Source organism: Mixophyes fleayi, chromosome 1 (assembly GCF_038048845.1).
Source record: "Mixophyes fleayi isolate aMixFle1 chromosome 1, aMixFle1.hap1, whole genome shotgun sequence".
NCBI classification, from domain to species: Eukaryota; Metazoa; Chordata; class Amphibia; order Anura; family Limnodynastidae; genus Mixophyes; species Mixophyes fleayi.
Window position 1 is genome coordinate 111,293,263 of NC_134402.1, and position 27,737 is coordinate 111,320,999.

The 27,737-nt window shown below is 37.5% G+C and overlaps 2 protein-coding genes across 5 annotated transcripts; one reads left to right on the forward strand and one right to left on the reverse strand.

Moving 5' to 3' along the window:
- Nucleotides 1-259: 259 nt before the first annotated feature.
- On the forward strand, nt 260-5,151 carry UCP1 (uncoupling protein 1). 4 transcript variants are annotated; one of them, XM_075189510.1, is made up of 6 exons: nt 260-385; nt 1,694-1,907; nt 1,994-2,188; nt 3,126-3,227; nt 3,756-3,936; nt 4,785-5,151. In XM_075189510.1, the coding sequence occupies exons 1-6, from the start codon at nt 260-262 to the stop codon at nt 4,897-4,899; spliced, it is 933 nt and encodes a 310-aa protein (XP_075045611.1). In that variant the 3' UTR covers nt 4,900-5,151. The 4 variants fall into 4 exon arrangements, with proteins under 4 accessions (XP_075045611.1, XP_075045612.1, XP_075045613.1 ...); XM_075189511.1 differs by having other exon boundaries at nt 1,694-1,901; nt 1,991-2,188; XM_075189512.1 differs by lacking the exon at nt 3,126-3,227 and having other exon boundaries at nt 1,694-1,901; nt 1,991-2,188.
- A 2,275-nt stretch (nt 5,152-7,426) lies between these two features.
- Nucleotides 7,427-25,938, reverse strand: ELMOD2 (ELMO domain containing 2). Its single transcript, XM_075199495.1, has 9 exons — nt 25,686-25,938; nt 23,580-23,725; nt 21,928-21,956; nt 19,672-19,769; nt 16,213-16,342; nt 13,637-13,770; nt 10,992-11,060; nt 9,895-10,028; nt 7,427-9,782 (listed from the first exon to the last, which is right to left on the reverse strand). Exons 2-9 carry the CDS (start codon nt 23,722-23,724, stop codon nt 9,643-9,645), a joined length of 879 nt encoding a protein of 292 aa, XP_075055596.1. The 5' UTR covers nt 23,725; nt 25,686-25,938; the 3' UTR covers nt 7,427-9,642.
- Nucleotides 25,939-27,737: the final 1,799 nt, after the last annotated feature.

A 27,737-nucleotide genomic window follows, 5' to 3' on the forward strand; every position in this document is an offset into this window, starting at 1 on the left:
TATTATAGATCAAATAATTAATCCACAATATATACTTCTAATTAAATTAAAGGTAGCACTTCCATAAAATGGATTACAAAGTGTTCTCTGTAATGAAGGGTTTTACAGATATTATTTATGAAAGTTATGTTTTGTTACTGCATTATTAGTGTTCTGCTATGTGTGTGGCTGGATATGATGAGAGCTTTAGATCAAACATTATTAACTATTGTGCATCTGTGTTCCTATTTCCACACAGTGTCAAATTATTGTGATAAAAATGGTTGGACTGAGACCCTCTGACATCCCCCCTACACCAGCTGTCAAATTCATTGGTGCTGGAACAGCTGCATGCATAGCCGACCTCTTTACATTCCCCTTGGACACAGCAAAAGTGCGGCTGCAGGTAAGAGCGTTACTTACTTTGTCTCATTGCTGGGCTCTCAAAGATCCAGTGTCCATGGCCACAGCCAAGTTCAGCACAATTTGACACCACCTTTGTGTTGGTATATTGGTTGATAATTACACCCGGCACACACAATATGAGAGGGGGTACTGTGCAGTTACATACAGAACAAGATCCACATCCAGTATATAAAATGAGAGAAGTGAAACCATGCATTTGCTATATTTTAAGACAGTTGTAGAGAAATCCCAGAAGCCCAGTAGGCATGGCATCTAAGTAATGACTGCATGTGCCACATTTTTGGTGTTATTTCTGTAGATATCAATTGATGCACATCTGCCCTGGCTTCCTTACAAACTGTATCAGTTCCTAGATTTCTCCGGCTGGTACCTGAAGTCTACATTATTTTGTGGTTTATAAATTCCCCTGTTAAGTATCACTTATTAGTGACTCATTTTGAAAGTTTTCAATACAAAGGGTGCTAATGCAATTTTTTTCCATGTAGGGGAAATGCTGCCTGCTTTTGTTTTACAGGTACTGGGCAGCTGGGTTTTCCTCACTGTGCACACATTTTAATTCCCCCCTCAAGCAGTGCAACATGGTTTTGTCAAGGTTTTCTAGCATGTACTAAGCATGTGATCCACTGAACCCCTTGTTCACCAAATGCTATATGCTGAGCCCTTACATGCCATTCACTGAGCCAGGTCTGTTCCCACGCTGTCCATTGAGTCAGATGCCCTTTGTATAGTATACATTGGAGCAGCTGCCTTCACATGCCACCCACTGTGACAGGTGCCCCAATATACCCTCTACCTGGCCAGTTACTCCCACATGCTATCACTGAACTGGTACCTTCTAGCATTCACTGGGCCGTGACAGGGAACCACGGCTCTACCTAGAACCCTTACAACCTCCCACCTTCTAGAAGTCACTGGCAGTGGTGATTCTAGGCACAACCAGTTACTATAGTTATTGGTAGTCAATGTTGGGCTGTCAGCTGGCGCTCACCAGGCAGTGACCGGTAAAATCGAGGCATAAATTATGCCACTGTTTGTAAATTTGGAGCAACTTGAAAGGCAATTCTCTAGATACCAAGCTATAACTGTAACATAGCTTTTTTTTATTATTAATTACGGTTTTGTGTAACACTAATGAGACTTACTTATTTTGTCCCAACGTCCCTTAACATGTCTATTAATTATTAATTACTATTATTACTTTGATTACTACATAAAACTTTGTTTTTCCTTGTAGTTATTTAGCAGAATAAAAGCCCATAATTACAATTGTGCTCTTTTTAAATGTCAGATTCAAGGAGAGTCAGCAGTGTCTGGTGCTGTGAGTGGAATACGGTACAAGGGCGTGTTTGGAACCATAAGCACTATTGTAAAGACTGAAGGGCCCAAGAGCCTATACAATGGATTGGTGGCAGGACTGCAGAGACAGATGAGTTTTGCTTCCATAAGAATTGGGCTATACGATACAGTCAAACTCCTCTACACCAATGGGAAAGAGAGTAAGTGTAGCTAAATATATACACATATGTATGCATTACTTATATCAATGTAAGACTTCAGAGATTATTGTGTATTCCTGTTTGTACAGAAGCTGGGATTGGAAGCAGAATACTTGCTGGATGTACGACAGGGGCGTTGGCAGTCACGGTGGCCCAGCCCACTGATGTCATAAAAGTCAGATTTCAGGCACAGGTCAACCTTCGTGGGGTGAAGAAGAGGTACAATGGCACCTTGGATGCTTACAAAACCATTGCCAAGGAAGAAGGGATGAAAGGACTTTGGAAAGGTACATGGAATGCACAGTAGCAGTAATACATCCATGTGTACATAGAACGCACAGTAGCAGTAATTCATCCATGTGTACACAGAATGCACAGTAGCGGTAATACATCCATGTGTACAGAGAATGCACAGTAGCGGTAATACATCCATGTGTACACAGAATGCACAGTAGCGGTAATACATCCATGTGTACACAGAATGCACAGTAGCGGTAATATATCCATGTGTACATAGAATGCACAGTAGCGGTAATACATCCATGTGTACACAGAATGCACAGTAGCGGTAATATATCCATGTGTACACAGAATGCACAGTAGCGGTAATACATCCATGTGTACATAGAATGCACAGTAGCGGTAATACATCCATGTGCACATAGAATGCACAGTAACGGTAATACATCCATGTGTACATAGAACGCACAGTAGCGGTAATACATCCATGTGTACATTGAATACGTAGTTATTAATAGTGTAACACATACAATATTGATTCACTATAATTTTTTAATGAATTATTCTTGTGAGTACCTATTATTACCATAGTTTATTTATACAGCATCAGGATATTACACAGAACTTTACAGAAAATATTTAATCAGTCATATCAGTCCCTTACAGTAAGTGTAAATTCCCTTCCACACAGACTAGCACAATTTTTGTCAGAAGCCAATTACTCTACCAATAATCCTTTTCGACTGTGGGAGGAAACTGGCGTACCCAAAGGAAAACCACCTACACCTATGGAGAACATATAACTTCATATATATAGACCCTGGTAGGAATCTGCCCTCTGGCCCCAGTGCTCCGAAACAGCAGTGCTAACCAATGGTGTCACTGTGCCACAATAATTAAACAACGCTACAAACTATCAGTAATAAAGCAATGTGTTTGATGGAATAAGTCAACATGTAATTGAATTCACTTTTTCACTTGCAGGAACATTTCCAAATGTGACAAGAAATGCGATCGTCAATTGTACTGAGCTGGTGACCTATGACCTAATAAAGGAAGCCCTGCTGCAGTACAAGCTGCTGACAGGTAACTACACATAAAGGGAAAGACACAGATTGCTCCAGCATTGTACTTACGTTAAACATTATTGTTTAGGGCTTAAAATGTACCTGTTGTGCACATAAGGTGGAAGCAGACATGTTGTGGGATGAACTAATATGCAGCCTGTAAATGCACTAAGAACTAGTGACATCATTGAGCCACCAATGTGACAATTTAATGCTATTAATGCTCATTCCCTAGGTGTGATCGACTAATCTTAGCAATATATTTAGTAACTACTACTGATTTGACTAATTGGGGACAATCATTTATCAAAACCTTGCCAATTTTACTTTGATGATCATTTGGATATATATTTCTTTCTGACTTAATTTGTAGACTACTGCTGGAGCGCGAGGGTAGTAGTTTGTTTTTTAACTTATAATTTGTCTTGTTTGATGTGGGGCCTATTGCATTATTTATGTGTGAGTAAACACAATGAATTATTCCTTAATATATCAGCACTCATCTTGTACTTCTATATTTCAATCCCTGTGCATTAATGTTTTGCAGATAACCTTCCATGCCATTTTGTATCTGCATTTGGAGCTGGGTTTTGCACCACAGTCATTGCTTCCCCTGTGGATGTGGTAAAGACAAGATATATGAACTCTCCTCCTGGACAATACAAGTCAGCTATTAACTGTGCATGGACTATGCTCACTAAGGAAGGACCAACTGCCTTTTACAAAGGGTAAGTGAATATTAGGGAATACGCTATGGATGTTAAGATACCTCCCAGCATTTAGCATCACAAAATCAGGACAAAATAAGCCCCACCCCATCCTACCCAAACTCCGACCATAAATCAACAAATTCTTGTGAAAGCCCGCCCACTCTGTTATGCCCTACCCCTTTTGCGACCTGTAAATCAGTATGTCCCACCAAAATCAAAACAGTAGAGAGCTATGATATTAGGGATGAACCAAATGCAGTAGTCAGGGTAATCTTAAGGGTCTTCACAAGATGTTTGGCTATAACCTTATCTGAAATGTTCTTACTCTGCATTCATCCAACCAAATAAAATTCTTGAACTACCTGCAACATTAGTGTAGGTTGTTAGTTTCTGGAACTATGGTAAACATAATATTTTATTATTAATGCTTAAACTGGCCACACATGCTTAATAATTAGCTTACCACTTATACAAATCTGATCCCTGATAACAATCCAATTGAAATCGTTGAGATTGTTAATCAAGATGTTGTAGGACTATTGGTCTTTCGACCGAACAGGCCCCAATGAATGAGTAGATCTTATCCAAACTGGACATGTGCTTATTGGGATTCAGATTAAGATTCAGTACCAGATTTAGCAGAATATTTTGTAAAAGGATTCAGTAATCAGGTAAATCCCCAAATACCACATCCATCACTAATGTAATGGGCATTACTTCCACAAGCTGGATCCAAAGAGAATAAAAGAAGACATAAATATATTTTGTTCCAATTTTTGTACTTGGGTATTCACACATTCTGGTTTCAATTAAAATAGTCCAGTCGCAAAATGTTCATTGTATCTCACGTGTGATTTTCTTTACAGGTTTGTTCCTTCATTCTTGCGTTTGGGATCCTGGAACGTTGTAATGTTTGTGTCTTATGAACAACTGAAAAGGGCAATGATGAGGTCCAGAGAAAGAGCGGAGTATGCAGTGTGATATCCCGTATCTGAAACATTTGTCAAAATTATGGAAAATCCAGATCAAAGATAATCTTCTGCGATTCACTGGGATGGAGTCCACTGACAGACTGTGTGTGCGTGTCCGTCATACACGTGTATAGTGAAGGAGTTGCCTGTAACCAGTAAATCAATTTGTTGTCAAAGGCAAACAAACAACCTTGCCTTTAAATGGATGACAAACCTTACTCACTTATGGGGTATATACAGTGCACACTATTGTAGCCACCTTGTGCTCTTCATTAACAAAGTCAGCATACTGGCCACAGGACTGTACATGAAGGAGGCGTGAGCATTATTTATTAAATTATAATTGTTTAGAATAGATAAAATAGCTAAATATTTATTTATTTGTACTTTTAGCAGGTGGTTCAACGTTTTAGAAACAATGCCAGTAATCATTTAAAATAAACATTTTGAAAAAAAAAAGATAATTTTGGCCACAAATATCCAGCAATTATCCAAAATTATGATTAGATATTACTCATTTTTTACCCTAATATCAGAATTTGCACACAATTGCACTTTTATGTTATATGCAATCTGCAGAGCAGCAATGATCTGTTGAGTAGCATTGTAATATGTTGAACAGGTTAGAAGATTAGCCAGGATACATTCATTTCTTGTAGTTAATGGGAAATAGATGTACGTTATATTTCTCTGTATTATTTTTTTATGCATTTTCAAATCAGAAAAAGATAAAAAAAAATATTTTAAATAAAACATGAAAAAATGTATGCGTTTCCTACAGCAGTTAGACTTTTAACTACCAAACGTCTGGTTGTATAATTCAGTTGTCAAAAGACTGGATCAATATCAAATTTGGCCACACAGGCCATAACCGATTGGCCGAATAAACAGGTCACAATTGCTCCATGTTTCCAGCTGAGTACTCAGACCTCTGTCTTGTCAGAGAGGATTTTTAGGACCAACAAGTATACGATGGCAACCAATGTAGTAAAAATAAATATTATTGACAAAAGTGGCATGTGGCTAGCTTAAGTGTAGTGTCAGGAAGACATAAATTGCGTTCTTTTCCGCACTAGTGAATAAATAGTAAATGTAGAAGAGGGAGAAAAAAAAAAAAGAAAGTACTGTGAACTCTCCCCATAACTTTGAATCACTCTAACAGATCTTTTTGTAAATGCACAAAAAAGAATTAACACTTAAGGCTAGATTTACTAAGCTGCGGGTTTGAAAAAGTGGGGATGTTGCCTATAGCAACCAATCAGATTCTAGCTGTCATTTTGTAGAAAGCACTAAATAAATGAAAGCTAGAATCTGATTGGTTGCTATAGGCAACATCCCCACTTTTTCAAACCCGCAGCTTAGTAAATCTAGCCCTAAGTCTTTTTGGAGTAGGTTCAGTACTGAACACCACTGAAAAATGTTCAGCTGCCATTTTGCAGCGACATTTGTCAGAGAAAACTACTCAGACCAAATGTGTTTCAGCCTGCTGAATAGCCCTCAGCTCACTCTATTCCCAACACTTGCCCATGCTGCGCATATTCATTGTGGTAAATATCATGTAATATTAACTAAGTATACCTGGCTAGTCTACATCAATCTCAATTGTGTTCTTTATAAACATTTCCAAGTTTATCCATGTCATATTTACACACACACACAGACATACATATCAGTCATTTCACAGACTTACCCTATGACCACCCTAGCTCTGCTATATAAAAGCTATTTGCATGGCCGGAATATATACCAGTGAGAGCATTGAGCATTACCCTCCTCCCAACCATACAGTGAGCAGTATCTGAATATCGTGTGCTTGTGACAGAAATCAATGTGCCCATTAGCAAGTAATATGTAATGCTTATGTCAGAGAGCTCCGTGAAATAATAGTTACAATACGAACATTGTGTTTTTCCAAAAAAAACAATATGTAAAATAGCTTTTGGACACAACCTTTACAACACAGTGCAGAATTACTCTAACCCGATTTAATGGCAGAGATTCAATTAGGCATGAGGTGACTCCGGAACATCTAGGGAGACATCTCACATCGATGTTATAGCTGGAATCTCCGCTCATTCTGGGGCGAGAGGAGATTATTACCGTAATCGCGGACAATGTGTGCAGTGTAATGTTCATGTGCCTCATCGCTGGCAATTGAATCTCGCCCTATGGGGCAGATTCAAATAGATTTTTTTTTAACAAATTCAACGCCGATTTTAGCTCACACCCTATAGAGGTGTGATCAAAATTCTGTGTTACTTTTTACTGTAACATTGCTAAAAGTGAGTCCGCGTTATTCCCCATCTGCCCCTATGTGTGGGTTTTGACAAATGTGGGGGTTGGAAACGGGTATCAGACTCTGCTACAACTATAAGTGTGCCCAGATTGTAGGAGATATGGAAAGATTTTATTAATTTACAATGCAACCTGTTGACTTTCATGCCTAGAACTTCCATATATCTACAGTAGGAAATGTGTACTGAATGTGCAGACAGTTATATATCAAATCTGGATGGGAAACGACAACAAAATAAATAATTTCTTTGTGCCTTTTAATGGCATTTCTCATGCACGTGTAACAAATTCACCAACAATTCGAGTGTTACAAAATGCACTGTGCTCCATGAAGTCATACATACAATGGCAACATGTTAACGTAAAACAAAATAGAAAACACACATCAGATTGTCAAGAGATGACGTTTACTAGTGGTATAAAATAATTTTGGTAGTGGAGTCTCATGTGTTTATGTGAGCATACAGACAAATAAACAGAAGTAGAGAACACACAAACTGCATTAAGCTATAATAAAACTAGTGTTATACAAACAAAATGACTTTACATACAATTATCCAGTAAATGTGTGTTCTCTGGACACACACAGCCAAGAGTTTGATTACACCTGAATACAGGTACCGAACTGTCCTGTATTTTGATCAAGCTATAGTCAGAATATACATCTGCATGGTGCAATATATATTATGTTATGCCAATGTTTTGAAAATAGTAATGCCATATATCTTTTGTACATAACATGTTCAAAAACTATCATACAATAGAATGGAAATGTCTTTAAGGCTAAATAAAGATCATGGTTCACAAATTAGACAGCTCTCTAGCAATCTAGAGCACAAAAATAATGAAAAAAATAAATGGGACTTAATAAGACAAACAAAAACTCTAATTAGCCTTAGGTGATCTTAGTCTTGAAAGTGCAACTGTCGCCTACTGTAGCTGTATACAGTGTCTTAATCCCTTTTCATAAGAACACAGCCTAAACAACGCACTAGGAAGCAATGCCATCATTCAAGCATTTTATGAGGCACTATCTCTTAGCGATTTGGCATATGCTGCATTATAATAATTGTCTGTCTCTATTACAGCTGTATTGCAAATCCTGAGGTTCAGCTAAGGGGAAGGAGCAGCTCAGTTAAACTTTAAGGTATTACTTTCAGTACGACTATCTTTTTTTGGCTCATGGTCCACAATTTAGACAGCCCTCTAGCAATCTTTTTCTATGCCTCCATAACAACCACTGATGACTTGACTGGCAACTGAGACATTAATATAAACCCCTCTATTTCAGGTTTAATGTTCCCTTACATTTTAGTATTACTGAGCCTATAACTTAGTCTAATGTGGTTGTTCATTCTGAACAGCTGTGAGAACATGCTAGTGGTTGTAATTCAACAAGATGTTTAGTGCAGGTTGTCCAAGTCTGGCTTATGTAAATGACTGTTAAAACTTGCAAGGAAATGCAGTAGACAACATTACAATACACAGCCACAATAAATTTGAAATACATATAATTATTGGACAGTTTCCCATCTGAATCCATTGCCAGCAATGGAGATCACACATGCACAAAAAAAAAAAAAAGACTGAACAATACATGTTGACTTGAATTTAAGAGATAAACCAAGAAGGCCTATTAAAACATTAAAATATTTTTAGAATTTATACTTACAAGTGTTAGATAAAGATGATCTCTGCTTTCAGCAGCATAATAACTACAAAATGATTGCAAGGAACTAGATATTTGAGGCCGTGAAGGGTAGTGTAAAGTGTACCGTGAGTTTGTCCAAACTGCTGTGAGCTCAGCAAATACTGAACAAAACTACTTTGTTCATTACAATATGCTAAACTACAATACTGGGCCTAGATTACAACAGGACATAAAGGACTGTGGTGAACACACATGGAGACTGCTGTAGTACACTGTGTATGTATTTGTAGAACAGTAATACATAACAATGGAGTAGAGTTTATTGCAGTAAACAATCACTAAGGATTACTTGGAGAACCCGTACCATCTTCTGACAAATCTACAACTAGTGTAACTATGAAAAGCTCAAAATATTCAATTTAATGAAAAAAAACAAAAAACACAGTTTCAGGTGTGCAGTTAACTTAAATAAACTTTACTCCATCTATACTGAACATGTAATTATTATGCCACAGACACAAAAGTTCAAGTGGAATCTAAGGATAATATATTCTTTTATAAACATATGTACTAAGTGAGAGCAGATACATTGGTCTATACTGATTGAGCAAACCCATTCAGGTGACCAGCATAGACCTTTTTTCTGTACAAACCTACACAAAACTTGATTGTCCCTTAGCTTTTGTAAAACAAATAAACAATTAACAAAACATTACATAAAATATGTTGGATGGCATATTCTTTTATGTTAAATAAGACAGGGTACCAGATGAGTCAAAATCATAACATATGAACAGTTTGCCATTGTTAAAGGGTCAGTACGACGTCAGGATCACAGAGCAGAAGCTTGATCTGGTCATGAAACTTCTCTCTGTATTGGTTGAAATGCATAATACTCTCGGGTTCTTCTTTAAACCAGAACTTGTCAAATTCATACAGAAGATAGCCTGAAATAAAAGGTGGCAGATAAAGGAGGCTAAATACATGTTGTTTAAAAAAACAATTTAAAGCAGTCACACTTATTCATCTGCACGTCAGTCTCAGCCATGAAATACTTACAAAAAAGCTGGTGAAAGCATTTAATCTCGGGGAACCCTGGCACCATGTTATAGAAGTGAGACTTCAGAGCACCACTTTTCAGTAAACTGTAAGCCATTTCTGTCATATTGATCCCAACTATAGCGTATGAATACCTGGAAAGAGAGTAAAGTAGTGAGGCACAACAGCACAGACACACAGGTACTGTTCCCTTAATGTATGACAATTTAGAGAACACAAATGTTACTACAGTAAACGGCACTGGCTCCTATAAGTTGGACACATATGGTAATTTGATCAGCTGTTTTGGTTTTCAACATAAAATTGGCCTGAAATCACCATGGTCAAAAATCTGGAAAGCCTTTGTCTACATCAGAATGTGTTTTTGCGCTCATTGACCAACTTCTGTGCAGTGTGAGCTTTCATAAGATATCCCCCACCACCAATTTGTCATTCCATGGGGGGGAATTTAATTGGCTGCGCTACTCGTGAAAGTAATGCGGCCCACGCACTATTACAGTTATTAAATGCTCTGGGTATAAAGGAGCTGCACAGAGAGCACCTGGAGCACTAGAAAGTTACGGCCAGGATTTCACCACTGCAGAGGATATACAAATGCAAGTAGTTTTGGGTGTGACATTCAAGACAGGGACCCCCTTCATGCCTTGAATCTCACAGAAATAATCCTGTCCCCTAAAATGAAAACTTGTATTTGCATGTGTGTGCATAATTAGGCACGGTTATGCTATTAGCCCAAACTCAGCAAGGGAAGTCTCAAACTCCCCCAGCTCCTCCCGTCAGAACATGAGAAAGATTGCACAGAAGGTGAATTAACATAAAAATGGGTGTAAGGCACTGAGCGACATTTGTGCATCTGCACAGCTGAAGCATGTATTTTGTGGGCTGAAATAAATTGGAACTAGTTAGATAACTTAGCCATATCCTGACTAATATTAATAAGGCACTAGTTCCCAGTGAATTGATAGGCTATTTTGGTTCAGCCCACAACAAAATGACTTCCGCTACTGGTTTGTTGGCTACAGGTGCACTATAAGAAAGATGCCTGTGCAACAAGCAACTTTTTTTTTTTTTTTTTTTAAACTTTAAACCAGTCTTACCCAATTTTTGGATGATTGGAATGAGACAGAATTAAACGAGACTCTTCTGTATAATTTCTGCTGAAATACCTGGAAGAAAAAAATATTATTGCACTTTCAGTAATGATGAACAAGGTCAATGGACTTCATTTATAGTAGAAAAGAAGCTACTGTTACTCCCTGCTGAAAGGACAATTCTCTAGTACCCAGCTTTACCATACTTTACAAAAAAAAAAAGTAGTAGGATATACACGTTTATGTATATACAAGTTATCAATATACAGAGGTCGCAGCCTATCTTATTTCCATATGAGCAGCGATTTCCCACAGCCTGGAGAGCTCCTGTCTCACCTACTTGACGCCCCGTGCTGACTGGACAACGCTTTAGTAAATGAAGTTTTAAACAAAGTATTTTTAACCATTTAAATGATCACATTCCACACATTGAAAATGCTTGTGAAAAAAAATGTAATACCAGAAGTAAAGATAGGATTTAAGAAAACGAGAAAGGTGTGGATAAAATAAAATCATTTTAAGTGCAGCAAATTAAGGAACGCAGGGGAAGAGAGGAACTGGACTTAGAATCAAATGTGATGCTTTACATAATAAACCCCAATCACATATGTTAATCATAGATACTCCATTGGTGCAAATGTTAATAAGAATATTTACTACAAGGTAAGTCATGTAGACTAACAGTAGTGATACTGCCCTTTGTCTTAGCAACAGAAAAGTGGTACCAAGCAGAAATACAACATGGTCATAGATAGTTTTGTTTTGGGTAGAAAATAGTTCCTCAAAAAAGTCCTCAAGGATGAAATAAATAAAAAGGAAATGATAATTAGAAACCAATCATAGAAACAGGTGATGTTATATTAGAAAGCAACCTCTTTAAAAGACAAACACTGGTTTAGGAAACAAATCAGAAACATCCAAATGTAAAGGGAGACTAACTTACAAAAATATCTTAGCATGATCCTAATGTGACTATAACGTGTAGTATTGCTAATATAATCTTCTTAAACAATACAGATATTTTCACCAATCACATATCCAAAATTAAACCTGTCACACAAAACCTATTCCTCCATCATGGTAAATGTATATATGGAGTCTGCTAGGCACATTAAAAGCAAATTATATTTTAAATGTATTTTACTCTGAACCAGGGCCGGATTAGAGGGGGCACGTGCACCGGGCCCCCCTCACTCAGGGGGACCACTGGACCAGGTGTGGCTCTTTTTGCTGCCCCCAAATGTTGGTATACAAGAGGCAGCACAGGGTCCCATGTTTAAGTGCTCTGTCAGCACAGTATGCTTTTTTTTTCTTTCTTGAGTCTTCCGGGCTTCCGCAGCTGCTGCGCAGATGACAGTGTCAAGAGGAGCAGAGATCTGGTGTGTGTGTCTTTCATCCAGTGGAAGAGGTGATTATGCACAAGGAGGTGGTTGCAGAGTGACATCACAGGAAAGGAAACCATGCTGATGAGAAGGGAGTTGAGGATGCTAAGTAGGTGCGGAATGAGGAGTGAGAGGAAAGACAGAGAATGGCCTTAAGGGGGATAAAGGATGAAGATGAAGAAAGGCATTGAGAAGTGAGATGTTGGGATATAAGCGGAGAACAGAGGAGTACGATGTGCTCAGACCTAGATTTTCTATTTATTGTAGACCCTCTCTCCATGCCCCAGGTAAGTAGCATTTCTAATTGCAGGCTGCTAGAGAGGAGAACAGAAGAGTCTGCCTCTGCCAAGACAGCTCGGATGTGTGAGGAAAGGGCTCTTAATGTAAAGTGGGTAGAAGGTGGGATATTAATTTATTTGTGGAGTGATGGTGAGGTATGTAATGTGTGTGAGTTTGGGGAGAAGGAGCACTATTTATTAAATAGGGATATGAATTATAAAATGTTGGCAACGGTTTTGGGAAATGGGTTTATTTATTAAATGTGTACGCTATTAATTTAATGTCGGGGCTGGTTGGGGAAAAGTTCTATTATTAAATGTGAATAGTATTCATTTTATTTAATAGCAAATTTGGGGCTGATTGCAGGGAGGGAGGCCTAATTATTAAAGGGGGTGCTATTGATTTATTAACGGGACTGTTTGGGCACTCCTAAACTTTATGTACCTGTTTTTCTTTCCAAATAGGGCCCCGACATCCCAAAATCTACACAAGCAGCAACTAAGCTTAAGACACCAGCAGCCGCAGCTAGTGAAAGTGAAAAGAGCAGATAGGAAAGAGCAAGACCATCTGCCAACTATCCAGAATATGGTAGGGCAGTCCAGAATTTGGGTAACTGTCTTGCTTAGTCAGGATTTGGTCCGACTGCAAGGACAATTGGGAGGTATGTCCTGCTTCACACAGTACTACTGGTGATGGCAGAACTGCGAGCATCTGACTGTAGTGCCCGTTTATTTGTCTAATATGAAGACCATATTAGACAATAGGGGGACCCCCTGTCTTAAGTGCCCCGGACCCCGCAGAAACTTAATCCATCTCTGCCCTTAACTGCTAAGTGTGACTAGGGGGCAGACTTACTAAAACTTCTTAAAATTAGAATGCAGATAAATGATAGCTAAAATTTACAGGCAACACGTCCACTTTTCCATTCTAGAAGCTTTAGTAAATCTACCCCTAGGACTCAAAATACCTTCAGTATAATGATGAACTTACAGTAAATTTGCCAGTCCCAGAAAGCCCATGCCACGAAAATCAGTTTTGGGGTCATCACCTTGAAAGCCAATATCCCCCCATTGCTTAGTGATTCTAGACTTCAGCTTCTCGTGTGGCATAAGTAAGTCCCAAAGCTGGAAAGAAACAAAGCATATAAATGATATACAAACTTTAAAATGAAATGCTAAATAATAGACTTTAAATCTGAAGTTATTTTTATCAATACTCTCTTGGTGCAGTATGGGTCCCTTTGTGTAGAAATCTAGAGCAACACATTCCAGTCTGTTCATTTGTCATTAAATGGTATTAGGTACTGTATCAGTTACACTGTAAAGGTCTATGTCATCCAAAATCAAAAATCCAATCTTAGGTGGCTTTACAGAAAACATTAACATTGAATCAGTGAATATTATTTACCTAGGGTGCTGTCTTCCAGGAGATCCGGTGGATTTTATGAGCTCTGCTAGGTTTTGGCAATGCTCCGCTTGCTCATGCCACTTTTAAACAGGCAGCATGTTGTTCATCCACAACTGCTGCAGGCACAAGCAAGACAGACATTGGGGACGGTACTGCAGCAGACATTAGGGAACCCTACAGTGAACTTTAAACTTAGCATAACTAGTTGTTCTTGCTCTAGTATACACAATAATATATATATATAAAAAAAAAAAAAAAAAAAAAAAAAGAGAATAAGAAAAAAAACAAAAAAAAAAAAAACCTAGTTGTGACCTGCAAGTAAGTGAGCTCCTAGATCTGGAATATATTTGATGATAATAAATTGGAACTCTTACTGCACAAAAACCTCAAAAATGCTAAGGACGTGCACAACTCAGTAAAAATGAAACTTACCAGTTGCCTACCAGTAATTTCACTGCACTACATAAATAACTGGTGTGCCCTGTTTGTAATTATTACACATTTTATGCATTTCATTCAAGACAGTGCAAAAAAAAACCGATCATTTTCAAGTGTAAATTTTGCTATGCCCATTTTAGGCAGATTTTCTTTTGCCATATCAGGAGGTATAAGCAAACTAATGATATTTTCTGACAATTTAAAGTCTTTTGAAAAAGAAAAAAACCCCCAAAAAAGAAAAAACAAGGTACAGTTTGTATGTTTACTGAATAAACAAATTACTTTTATTGATGTTGGAATGTGTCCAGCTTAAAAAGCACCAAAATACGCTCAGCAAATGTGTGAAAAACCTCAGTACCAAAGGGGTTAAAAGGTCAAAAAAATACTATGAAAGCAGAAAAGTCCTCACAAGGAGAGCCATAAAATAAGTGTATTGGACATTGCCTAATTTTTACCGATTTATGTTGTGATATCCAATACAGACATATAGGGGGAAGGGGGGTGGGGGTTCAAATAGCCGCAAGGTGTCTCCAGAACATCCGTGAGACACTTTGCGGCGGAAATTTCAAGGAAAGATATCTACCGTAATTGCTGGCAATGTTCACAGCGCGATGTCCATGTCCCACATTGCTGACAATTGAACTCCGCCCCACAATTTATAGTAGGAGTAGACCCAATAAGGAAAGCATTGCGTTTAAAATTCTGAGTATGATGCATTTATTCACAAATGCCAAAGACATTCATGAGTGGCTCTGTACTACAGGTAGTGAGAGCATAAGGTAAATGTAGGAAAGCAAAACATGCTATCTACTTATCTATTTTTTTAAAAGGCATGGTATGTAAATCAGGTGTTTTACTGGACAGTTCAATTATTGATTGAAGTCACAAATTGAGGATGGACCTTCTACAATTACAGCAATTCTACATATGATTTCAGAAATAGAAATAAAGAGTAAAACGCGCTCACAGTTGATTTTCCAGAATCATTTCCATTTGGATCAAAATGTTTATATGTGCGAGTTCCAATCACCTCTGACAAGTACATAAAACAAGCAAAAAAGGAAACACTGGATATGCCCAAATCTGCCATAATACGTAGAAACCAGTCATGTGCATTTAAATTTAAAGTGTACTATATATATGGCCTGCTATGGGTTTACATTTGAGAGGCCACAGAAACTTTTATATCACTTTTAGGTCATCTGAAAGCCAGCCCCTGGTTTGGTTATTAATTAATTTAAAAAGATCTTTAAAATGAACGGTCACAAGAGAGGAGAAATAAAATATGTGGCCTGGGTTTATTATAAGCAACGCTGAAAAATGCAGGGAAGGGGACAAAATGCACCTGACACATCTGCTACAGTATAAACAGAATCAGTTAATAGCAACTCAAAAACTCGCAAATACAATGATGCAGAGGCCAGATCTATGACTGCCATTATCTCTTCCCACAAATCTGTGACAATGATAACGGTTTCATAATGAGCCACTGTTGTATGCAGAAAATGGGGAGTTAAGGAGCCTGGTGTTAGCACATATAAAACATGAAAAAAAGACAGCTCTTAATGCAATATTGTGATGCTTCTATCAGACACTTTTACAGAAGTGTATATTGGATATGCTAAATACAAAGGCATAGAAACATGTTGCTGAAAGTCTTAGGTAGTATTAGGTAAATACAGCTGGTTGAAGCAACCCCCACATATAGAGTGGTGACTTACCTCCAGTAACTGCTGCTCATGCTGAGGATTAGCAGAATCATAGGGCTGTTTTCTTACATCCTCCACATTCAAATACAGCTTACTATATCCAGATATCTGTAGCAAGCATATGCGCAGGTTTATCTTAAACCTAAAATGGGAAGAGAAGTATATTTTATAGAACAACCAACTCTGTCTGTCTCAAACTCAAATAATACTTAGATAAGATAATACTGAAGATTGTCATTTTTCCATATCTGTTTTCAATTGAGTGCTCAATTTATATCTTTGTATACATGGAAAGTAATATGTATATTCACAATGTCTTTTATGGAAAAATAAACAGTATCTTTAAAACAAAAACACTAAATAAATTAAATGATAATACTGAATAAGTGTTTACTCATTTCTAAATAAAATATTTTCATTGTTGATAGACATTTGTGATCGTCTGGATTGATGCCAGTCACAACAAGAAGGAAATTAATACATTTTTTTTATTTAATTGCTATGAACAAGAATTGACTGTTCAATTTTTCATATTGTTTGTTTTTCAAGTTTATTCAACAACACTTTTCACTTTGTTTTTATATTTCCCCCAACATATTAAGGGGTTGATTATTTTTAATGCATATAAATAAATATTAAGTTTTTTTCTTTCATTAGCCCTTGAGTGCCTTCTATTAGAATAACTGTTTTCTTTGTCGGCTTGACATTAGTGTTGTGCTCTGAAGTCTGCCACCTATTGGTGAAAGGTGTAATTGACAATACACAATAATAAAATGTTTATAAATTGTACGGTTAAAAAAAAAAATGTTTGATGTAGTGCTGTTCAAGACTACATGGTGTTATCAAATAATATTGGTCAGATAACTGCACTATCACTACTACTTTGCTAGGGAGTGGTCCCCACCATATCAATAATAGAGGTGCAACTTTGGGAAATTGGGAGTGTATGCTAAATTCATTATCAATGTACTTATTTGCAGTGAATGAATAGAAAGGTTAATTATACAATAGAAATGTTAATTTGTATATATCATGACTGACATTTCTGGTATAACATATTTAGATCCTTCTGCTATAAGGCAGTCCAGCTCATCGCAGTCATTTCTGTTGTGTTGACTCGGCAATAAAACCATTGAAAAGCACTACATTATATATTGAATGAGACATTATAAAAGTGGAGATGTTGCCTATAGCAACCAGATTCTAGTCATTTTTTATTTACATTCTACAAAATGACAGCTAGAATCGGACTAGTTGCTATAGGCAACATCTCCACTTTTTTTAAGCTGGCAGTTTAGTAAATATACCTCTTTGTGTCATGTTATGGTGTAACATTTACCAGGGCCGGATTTACTGCTAGGCAACCTAGGCACCTGCCTAGGGGCTAGCGGCTCTCGGGGGGCACAGCTGGGGGGGACAGGAGTAATTAAAAAAATTTTTAAAAAAAAATTGGCCCCTCCCCCGACTCCCGGCAACCCCCCCCACCCTCGACTCGTGTGGTGGCTGGTCTCCTCCCTCCCTCCTCTGTGTGGCCTGCTGTGTGTCACATGGGACATGCACTACATCACAAGTGCCGTCCCATGTGTGAAGGGGATGAATACTCCACAGCTCCTACAAGGAAAAAGGTAAGTTGGGGGAGGGGTGGGGTAGTATATTAAGTGTGTGTGCCCCCCCACTGCGTCCTGGTATTGTGCGTGTGGGTCCCCACTGCGTCCGTGTATTATGTGTGTGTGAAAAAGCTCAATGTAGTGAAACGCGCGTTGGCGTTACACGAGCTGTTCCATTTCTCTCACCATTATGTGATTTATAATGCAAATAGGGTATACAGATTATTAGAGAGCAGGATAACATAGAAGGGGTGGTACTAATGCTATACGCTTATATATAAGGTCGGCATGAATAACAAGCTTATCAGATCTTTATAACAGCCTTACCAGAATCTGAATTAGAACGTAACCTACCAGGCTGTTAAGCTAGCAGAGATAGAACTCGGCTAGCAGCAGGACCGCTGATTAGATTAATTCAGCGGTAACAAGAAATATATTAAAAATTCAATACTATACAAGGACTCACAACAAGAGTTAAGGAAGCCTCAGCCATCTAGAATTTTATTCATATGTGGTACTAACGTAAAGAATCTGCAGTGTACAGATACGACCAATAACTGGCAGGGGATACTTAACACTGTCAGACGAGAGACAGTCTGATGATTCATAGCAGACTAGCCAGCTGGTTTAGCCTGATATATTAGAAAGAACAGTCCGACACGGTTAGCAATATAAGATTGAGGTGTATCATTACACTGTTTGAACTCCAACATAAGGAAGGGAGAGTATCATATATTTGATCATAGTATCACCCATAGATATATAACCTGAGCTTAAGATTTACATCTGACATGCTCCTAGACATAGAATACAAGTAGCTATACCCCTAATTATATAATTAAAGAGTGGACAGCGCATGCTAGCAAGTATTGCTAGTCTTAACAGTTATTAATACCTTGTGTTTGGTTCATATTTCTATTTTCAACTTTTAATATTTCACTGCTCAATGTGTTATAATGATCTAAATTTTAATGTATACTAATAAACTTTAATAATGTTTTATGTTTACCACATCCTTTGAGTGCCCCAATCAAGACACATTGGCTCTTTGTTAAATGGAATCCCCACTGCGTCCGTCTATTATGTGTGTGTGTCCCCATTGCGTCCGTCTATTATGTGTGTGTGTGTCCCCACTGCGTGCGTGTATTACGCGTGTGTGAGGGGCCACTGCGTGCGTGTATTATGTGTGTGTGAGGGGCCACTGTGTGTGTGTGAAGGGGGGGCCCAAACCGATATCTTGCCTAGGGCCCCATGAGGTGTAAATCCAGCTCTGACATTTACTAAGGACTAGAAATATAGCAATATTCTGACAAAATTTTCCTATGTTTTGGAAAGTCTTAAGGTTAGAATAAAGAATCGCATAACCTATGTTTTATTTCTCAAGAAGATTCTAAAGAAAGCAAATTTAAACTCACTTTACCTTTATATGGGGGGTATTCAACTGTGTTAAAAAAATTGAATAGCTTTTAACGCGGCTGCCTCTCGCACACCCTATACTTTCAATAGACCTTCTAGTGGACCGCGAGAGGACCGTTTCATGAAAAAAAAAAAACTGAGCGGTAAAAATGGAATTGAATCGTGGGTAAAGTTAACCCACTCGAAAATGATAAAAAAAACAGCGTTAAAATGACTTAACACGGACAAAAGAAAAAGTCGCTGACAATTGAATACCCCCCCTACATGTGTCAACTGCAACTATAGGACACTGACAACATGATGAATCACTACTTTCCTGGACTATATGTGTAATATGTGATTAAGAATGACATATAGGCATTATTGTGGTTCATATAATACTCCTAAACTACTCCTTGTCACATATATCAAATGTAACAGTGCTTAGTAGATATTTAAAACTACAAACCTTTTACATTTTTCCAAATGTATCTGCTTTTCTTTTATTATATCAGACACGCATTTGTCAACTTCATCTTCACAAATCTGTATTGCAGACTGCAGTACCTGTTGAAAGCCACACAATCAATCTGTTCATATGGAATATAAATTATTTTTACATTAGGGCAGATTAAATTCATTACTCCGAATTCTACACCTTGATTTAGTTTCTGTAGCATGTAAGAGAACAGATATACAGTATTACAATGTTTCAGCAAAGTCCTTTTTTAGCGCGAACAGCAAATGCAGCTAAATGTACAAATGAACACTTTAACGAGGGGTGCAAATACAATTTGGTATTTTTTTTTTGCATGCAGTGTAATAACTGCCCGCTTTGTATGTGGCACAGAAATGACAGGCGGCTTTATTTTTACAGTGATTTAGGGTTGAGGTAGGACATGCCCCTTCTAAACTTAAATGTGTCCTCACTGCAGCACAACATGGTTATACCAAGGTGTAAACTTGCACCTCCTAGATGGATTTACTTCTAAGCGAGACCCTATATGCGAAATCAGAATGTGTCAGGAATGTAGATCACCCAACAACAAAACATTACTAGTAGGTTCAAGAAAAGCTCCAGTCCTACTTCAAACAGAAATGTCACTTTTATCCCAATAGGAGAACAGCAAGTGTCCCTGCCACAGAACCCATGTCATTCAGGAGAAATCCACCCCGTGATAATCACCAATTTGGTAACAAAATAACTGATATCTTAACTGGCATCTGCAGTATAGTTATGCAATAGAAAGTAAAAGCTATATGTTTTTCTAAGAAATGTATTTTATTATATTTTAATTGGTGTTGTTCCCCTATAAATGCAGAACTGCTTGTGGAAGTGTCCACTACAGTGCCTGACATTAATCACTGGTGTGCAGCAGTGAATGCAGTCCTGCCATTGCAATGCTGAATATACAAACATAGAGGGTCTCTAAATATTTATTTTATTTGATTCTTTTATCCTTGCGCACTATACTGAGTTTATTACATTTCTAGTATACTTACTGTGAAAAGCATGACCTTCCTTTATAGCAAAAATAATTCAATCTACACATTGCATGCAAAACATGTATCATCTATAGCTCCTTACTTTGATTTCAATGTGTAAAAAACAATAAAAAAATCCCTATAATTATTATATTGTTACAGTGTCTTGCCAAACTCCCAGCACTATCATGGACATAGAGGAGCATCAGACAGCAGCTTCAGCGGTAAGAAGAGCACAGTGCACGCTCAAGTTAAAACTACAATTAAGACAAAATACCTCATCTGCCAAAACCAGAGACACTCATTCAGGGTTTTAGGTGCCCCAAAAATGACGTAGTTCTAGGTGACCATCTTCGTTCACTAAATGGTAGCACTGGCCCTGGTGATAAAATATCTGCTACTGGGCAAAATATGGTGGAAGTTTTTAAATGACATGAGAGCACCGGTAAGCTATTGTTTATGTATGCATGTTCCTATTCACTCATTTAGCTTATGTGTATATGCAGTATGACTCAGGTTAATGGCTTGGGCATATGGCCATGTATTTATGTGCCTTTAGGGCAGTCCGTTTTTGCCAGGTGGCGAGCCAGATGCCAACATAGGAACTGCATGTACAGTGCATAGGTACTTTATACATGTCGTGAATTTTCCCCATCCATGCTGCTTCAAGCATTTTCTTTAAAGCTTGAATGGACTATACATGCATTTACCCCACAGATCAATGATCCCTAAGAGAGCATCGTGCTGCTCACTTGTCAATAATAAGACCCGAAGGACAGGAACAAAGAAAGTTTGGTGTGATCACAGTCAGAGACTGAACTATGTATTTTACCTTCAGGCTTCTCGCATATAAAATAAAAGGGAACCTACAGTTAAATTAATAATTTGTCCTTCTAGCCACCTTCTCACAAACAGGTAGTAAATTACCTATAAGGCAATTCCCGCATTGATTAAAAAAATAAACAATGGCAATGAAGAGGGTCGTAAACAGTTGGCGGAAGAGGGAATTATTGCATTTAAAACAATTTACACACTTGATTTTATTGTAATATGGCAACAGGTACAGTGGTGTTGTAGTATATTGTTCCAAAAATATGACTCAATCCAGAATGTGGTACTATAGATTAAAACAGCAAATAAACTTTACATGTCACTTTTGGAGTTACTTAAACATTAATGGATTATTTTAGATTGATAAGATTTGCAACTAATAGTTGAACCAGATGTATACATCTCTTACCTTATTTTTTGAGTGTTCCAAAGAGTATTCTAAAATAAAAAAAAAAGAAAACAAACAGTTGGTTGCATTCCAAACACTAGCACCACTTTTTTTTAACAGATTAAACTACAAGTAGAAGACTACAGGGCTAGCTGTGTAATGTTGATCTTTCCTCCTATATGTGCCAACTTGAATCTTGGCACCACAATATGTACTTTTATAAGGGCAAGTTGTCTGCACCCATTTTTAAAAGGCTTGACGGCTCACTAGTTATAAAAAACAAATAATAATAAGCAAACACATTTATCAGGTTTCCAGCTGGAAACATAATGGGCCCGATTCATTCAAGGAAAAAAAGGCAAAAAAATGAGTAACTTTGAACCTTGCATGTTGCATTTCAAGAGGTGCAAATTAGTTTATTATTTGGCACACAAGGAAAATACTGGCTGTTTTTTCATGTAGGACACAAATACTTGACAGCTTAATTTTGATGTAGGACATGCCCTACCCAAATTATAAATCTGTCCTCACATTTTGAATTTACCTCCCCCTTCAATACAACATGGTTTTGCAAAGGTCAAAAGTTGCTATTTTGTTTTGCTTTACTTTAATGAATCAGGCCCAATGTGTACATTAGCTGAAGAAATACAAACTGTGCCACAAAAAGGTGTCCGCATTGGTGGTCCAGTAGCATCTCCAATGCAATTAATAATCAACATGGGAACAAACTCTAATGAGGTTAAGGATAAACTCCCCATGGGTATACCATGCATAGGACATAAGGGGTCCGGGAGATAATCATCCAAGCCAGCATCTGAACTCCTATAGTTCTCCAGGCACAGTTTGCAGAAACTCAAACTTAACCAGCTTGAAGCTGATTGGATAAGCACAGTGATGGAGTTTTTGTTAACTTCAGACAGGCCTTTCATTCAAAATACTGAAATGGAACTGCAAGGATTTGAATGACTCAGATACTTTATCAGATTGCTGTGACATTTATGCTATATAATATTGTAGGTAAGAACAGCCTGAATAAATTATTTTAAACATCAACCAAGTTCTGTTTCGTATTGATTGACACATTTATAAAAAGGATACCTCTTGTCCATGCTACTTATAAAAATGTGATGGCCACTTTTATAGACTCACGAAGACACACTAGTGTCTTCTAAAAGAAGTCATTTTACTAGATCAATAGTTTTATATTGATTTCATTTGATCTGACTGGAAGAGTAGTGGCTTCAAAAAAAACTTCTAACTTGAGGTTTTTCAGGTTATACCAGCTGAGACAGCACAAAAAGTAAACCATAACCTAAACGCAATATATTCAATGTTTAAAGATATTTCATGTGCCCATATAATTTCTGGACGAGGAATGTACTGTTCTGATTGATACTGAGTAGGTTAAATGATAGACCATAAACATTGTTGCAAGTCACAAGATGAGGTCCATGCTACTGCCAGACATTTCATGTGTGTGTTTCTGTTATTCAGCATTTGTCTTTCACTAAACTATGGAACAATAACAGCCAATCTGTCTTATTGCATTTGTGAAACCATTTTCTGTGAAATGTATATCAACAGAAATTACACTTTAATGTAAAAAGTAAGTGGGTCACCCCCTAAGTCTTCATTACTTGCTACACTTTGCTAAACAGCAAAACAGATTATACCTATCCTATGTGTTCTGCGAGCACCATCCTTGGATCCATCGCAAATCCGCTGCAACTCACACTTGCCATCTATTTGTCTTCGGAACCATTTCAACCAAAATCTAAAGTAGTTGCTGTAGAGATACTGACAGATGTACAGGAGCATCCTAAAATACAAAACAAAAATGATGATGCAATTCATTATTAAAAAGACTGCAAACACTTAGGGGTATATTTACTAAACAGCAGGTTTCAAAAAGTGGAGATGTTGACTATAGCAACCAATCAGATTCTAGATACCAGTTTGTTGAATGTGCTAAATAACTGACCAGTAGAATCTGACCAGTAGAATGGGCAACATTTCCAGTTGTTCATACCCGCAGTTTAGTAAATCTAATCCTCAGTGACTGACTCGTTAAGGAAAGTAAGGCAAAAAAAAAAGAGTACGTTTTCTCCTGGACGAACCATGTTACAATGCAAGGTGTGCACATTAGTTTATTATTTTGCACATAAGTTAAATACTGGCTCTTCATCATGTAGCACACGATAGCTTTATTTTTACACTGAAATTTAAAGTTGATCTAGGACGTGCCCTACCCAAACTATAAATCTGCCATTACATATTAAATTTACACCGCCCTCCAATGCAACATGGTTTTGCCAAGGTCCAAAGTTACGCCTTGTTTTGCTTTAGTTTTCTTAATGAATCAGGCACTTATAAGTCTATTTATCAAACTGTGAGAAAGCAGCTTTTTTTTTCTCTGGAGAATGGCTTTCGCAGGTATTCTCTTAATTCAACATGGAGTTATCGCAAGAGAAATCAGGAATTTCTCCTACATTAACCTACGTTTCATTGGTTAGAGCAGTCCCCATAGACCTCTATGGGGACTGCAAAATGAGCAATTTATCAAAAAGCAAAAACCTTTGCATCGCAAACTAACGCCATCTCAGGATGGAGTTAGCTTACCTTGTCTATGGGGTGGAGTGAAGCCGGTAATGCTATATTTAATCTCTTGCTGATCAGATCACCATGTACGGACGTTAGCTGCGCATGCACATAGCACTTACTCTATTCACCATGTGTTGCTGATGAAGAGTAAAAATCCTTTGTGAAACATGGGGTCTTCGATAAAATGCCAAGAGCAGCCCCAGCATGATAAGTAGCAGTGGTAACTCATCTTGTGCTTAAAGCAATTTGCCACCACCAAATTCGTTTTATATTTCTAAAGGAACAGGTGTGTTACAAAGTGCTTTAAGCATACAATTTTATTTAGCTTTTTTTTTGACAATTAGTATACTCTATCCTTCCCTTTAGGACAGTTTTTTGTTACATATTTTTTGTGCAGTCATCTTTTTGTAATATTTGGACTATATACAACAGACATGAAACAGTTGTAACAACTTTAGTTGGTAGCTTTCACATCACCTACGAATAATACAGGACACATTTTCTATTCTAAATGCTGCAAGAATGTTTGAAAATGTGTCCTGTATTATTCGTAGGTGATGTGAAAGCTACCAACTAAAGTTATTACAACTATAAGATGCAAAAACAAGTGACATACATATATGATGATTCTGTAGCATATTATGCTGGTTCCAAGTACAGTATATACAGCTTATAGTCACACATTAATGTAATTATTCATTTACTAACAACATAGTGATAGCAGTTACAATTCTCAAAATGAATAAGTGTCTTTAGCTATGTGTACACAACTACAACACAAGTATGAATGAACTAGGATACTGTGTGACAGATACTGCACATGAATAAGACTGCGATATTGTAAAAAGAATTATTGATTGACTAAACTTACAAATTCCAAAACCAACCCAATGAAACATTATTAGAATACAGACTGCAGTCATTAATATTTAATATATTCCTGTTTTATGATTATCATAATGACGTCTTGCTATTGGACAACAGACTTCATATGCATCTGTACAGAAACATATTATCCAGCAGGTCATCGTCTAATTTAAAAACACAAAGCTGAAGGGCTAGACAGAACACTTACACATTTGGAACTGCAGAATCAAAGGTCTACCAGCTTTTGGAAATATCCAATTGTGCTTTGATAAAGATATTTATTACAAGTATTATGTGAACAACAAACTCACCTTATCGTAAAGCAGATATTCCAAAAGAGATCGTGTGGATCTCAATACCGCACGTATACAACTATATGGTTATACACGAAATCTGTCAAACACGTCACAAGCCCGTAGAGCAGCACAGCACCAGTAGAACAAAGTTTCTACGGCAGGAACCATATTGTTGATGTCAGCTTCCCTATAACTATCTGTATCACGATCTCCTGTAAAATGGCCTCTACCTAAACTCTTGAACAAATGTCTGCAGACACAAACTGGTAATACCAGATCTGGAGCCCTTATGACGTCGATCATACGCGACTTACGTCTCCCCTGTGTCCATGGAGACCAAATGAGTCGTTAGTAGCGGTCATGTGACATTTGTTGTTTCATATTGTAACATTGAAATGGTATGTGTTTTATTTTTGTTCTATCTGCCTATTTAACAGGCTCGATTTCGACAGATAGTGAAATTAAATGATAGCAGTAAATAATTGCAGTTTGCTAGTTGCACAGTGCCTTTAAACCTTTATTGCACCTCGTAATAAAAAAAAATAACCAAATTGGGTTGCCATGTTTTAGCTAAAGTCAAAAGTGGACATGCACGGCACATATATATATATATATATATATATATATATATATATATATATATATATATATATTACCATACTCTGGTCTCTACAGTACATTGTATTGCACCTATTCATATTCTGGTGACCATAGTAAAAATGCAGAGCCTGGGAACATGGCCAGATGTTGACCAGAGCATATACATACATACATGATCAATGAGCTACAGATTTCATCTTACTCTCAGCTGCAAACACAGATGAAAGTCAATATATATATATATATATATATATATATATATATATATATATATATATATATATATATAATGTATAGATATATATCATCATCAACATCACCATTTATTTATATAGCACCACTAATTCCACAGCGCTGTACAGAGAACTCATTCACATCAGTCCCTGCCCCATTGGAGCTTACAGTCTAAATCATACTTGCCAACTCTCCCGAAATATCCGGGAGACTCCCGCATTTTGCGAGAGTCTCCCGGGTGAGTGTGGCAATCCCCCGCATCTGGATAATTCTGCCCACTTCCTAGTGAAGTGGTCAGAATTAAGTCCCAAACGCCGCGATTCCTGGTGAATCGCGGCATTTGGCCCCGCCCCCACTGTCAAATGACGCATTTTCCGTCATCACGTCATGGGGGCGGGTCCAAAATGACGCCATTTGGAGCCCCCCCCCCCCCCCCCCCCCCCCCGTTACGCCCACCTCCTCTGCAGGCTCCCGGATTTCACCAACAGAAAGTTGGTAAGTATGGTCTAAATATATATGTGTATATGTATATATATTATATATATGTATTTATATATATATATATATATATATATATATATATATATATTAGTTCCGTTGCTCCTGAGGAAGTCTTCTTGTTACCAAGACGAAACACATCGAGCCCTGCTGGTTATTAGCTGTGTTTCCATTACCACATGTGAGTTTACTGCTTACTCTTTTTTGATAAACCCTGTATTGTACATTACATTGTACTCTCTTTCAATTTCTATTACACCGCCGTTGGAAGAGTGTTCTAGTATTGGAACACATGCTTTTTATAAGGAAGTTTCCTGATCATCAATTGGAAAGTGCTATCTTTATTCTGGGACATCTGGTACGCATACTATACATTTTTATATAGATGTATTTATACTGGTGCCTTGGCTGAATGGTGTATATCTGGGTTAACACCTGAACCAATCTAAGCTGGCTGTTGTAGTGGTAGTGTAGTGGTGTTGTCACCTTCACGTGGCGTATCACACTATATGTTACAATATTACGCTATGTTTGCTTTTTCTACATTATCTTTTTATTGAGTTGAGATCCAGAGGCACAGTTCTCAAAGAGGATCCACCTTACTTCAAGATCACCTACTCTAACCTCATGGTGCGCATGTTAATACACATTCCATCTATTACAATCCTGGTATTACACTATGAGGCGCCTTGCCTGTGTTTTGTTGTAGTAATATATATATATGTATATATATAT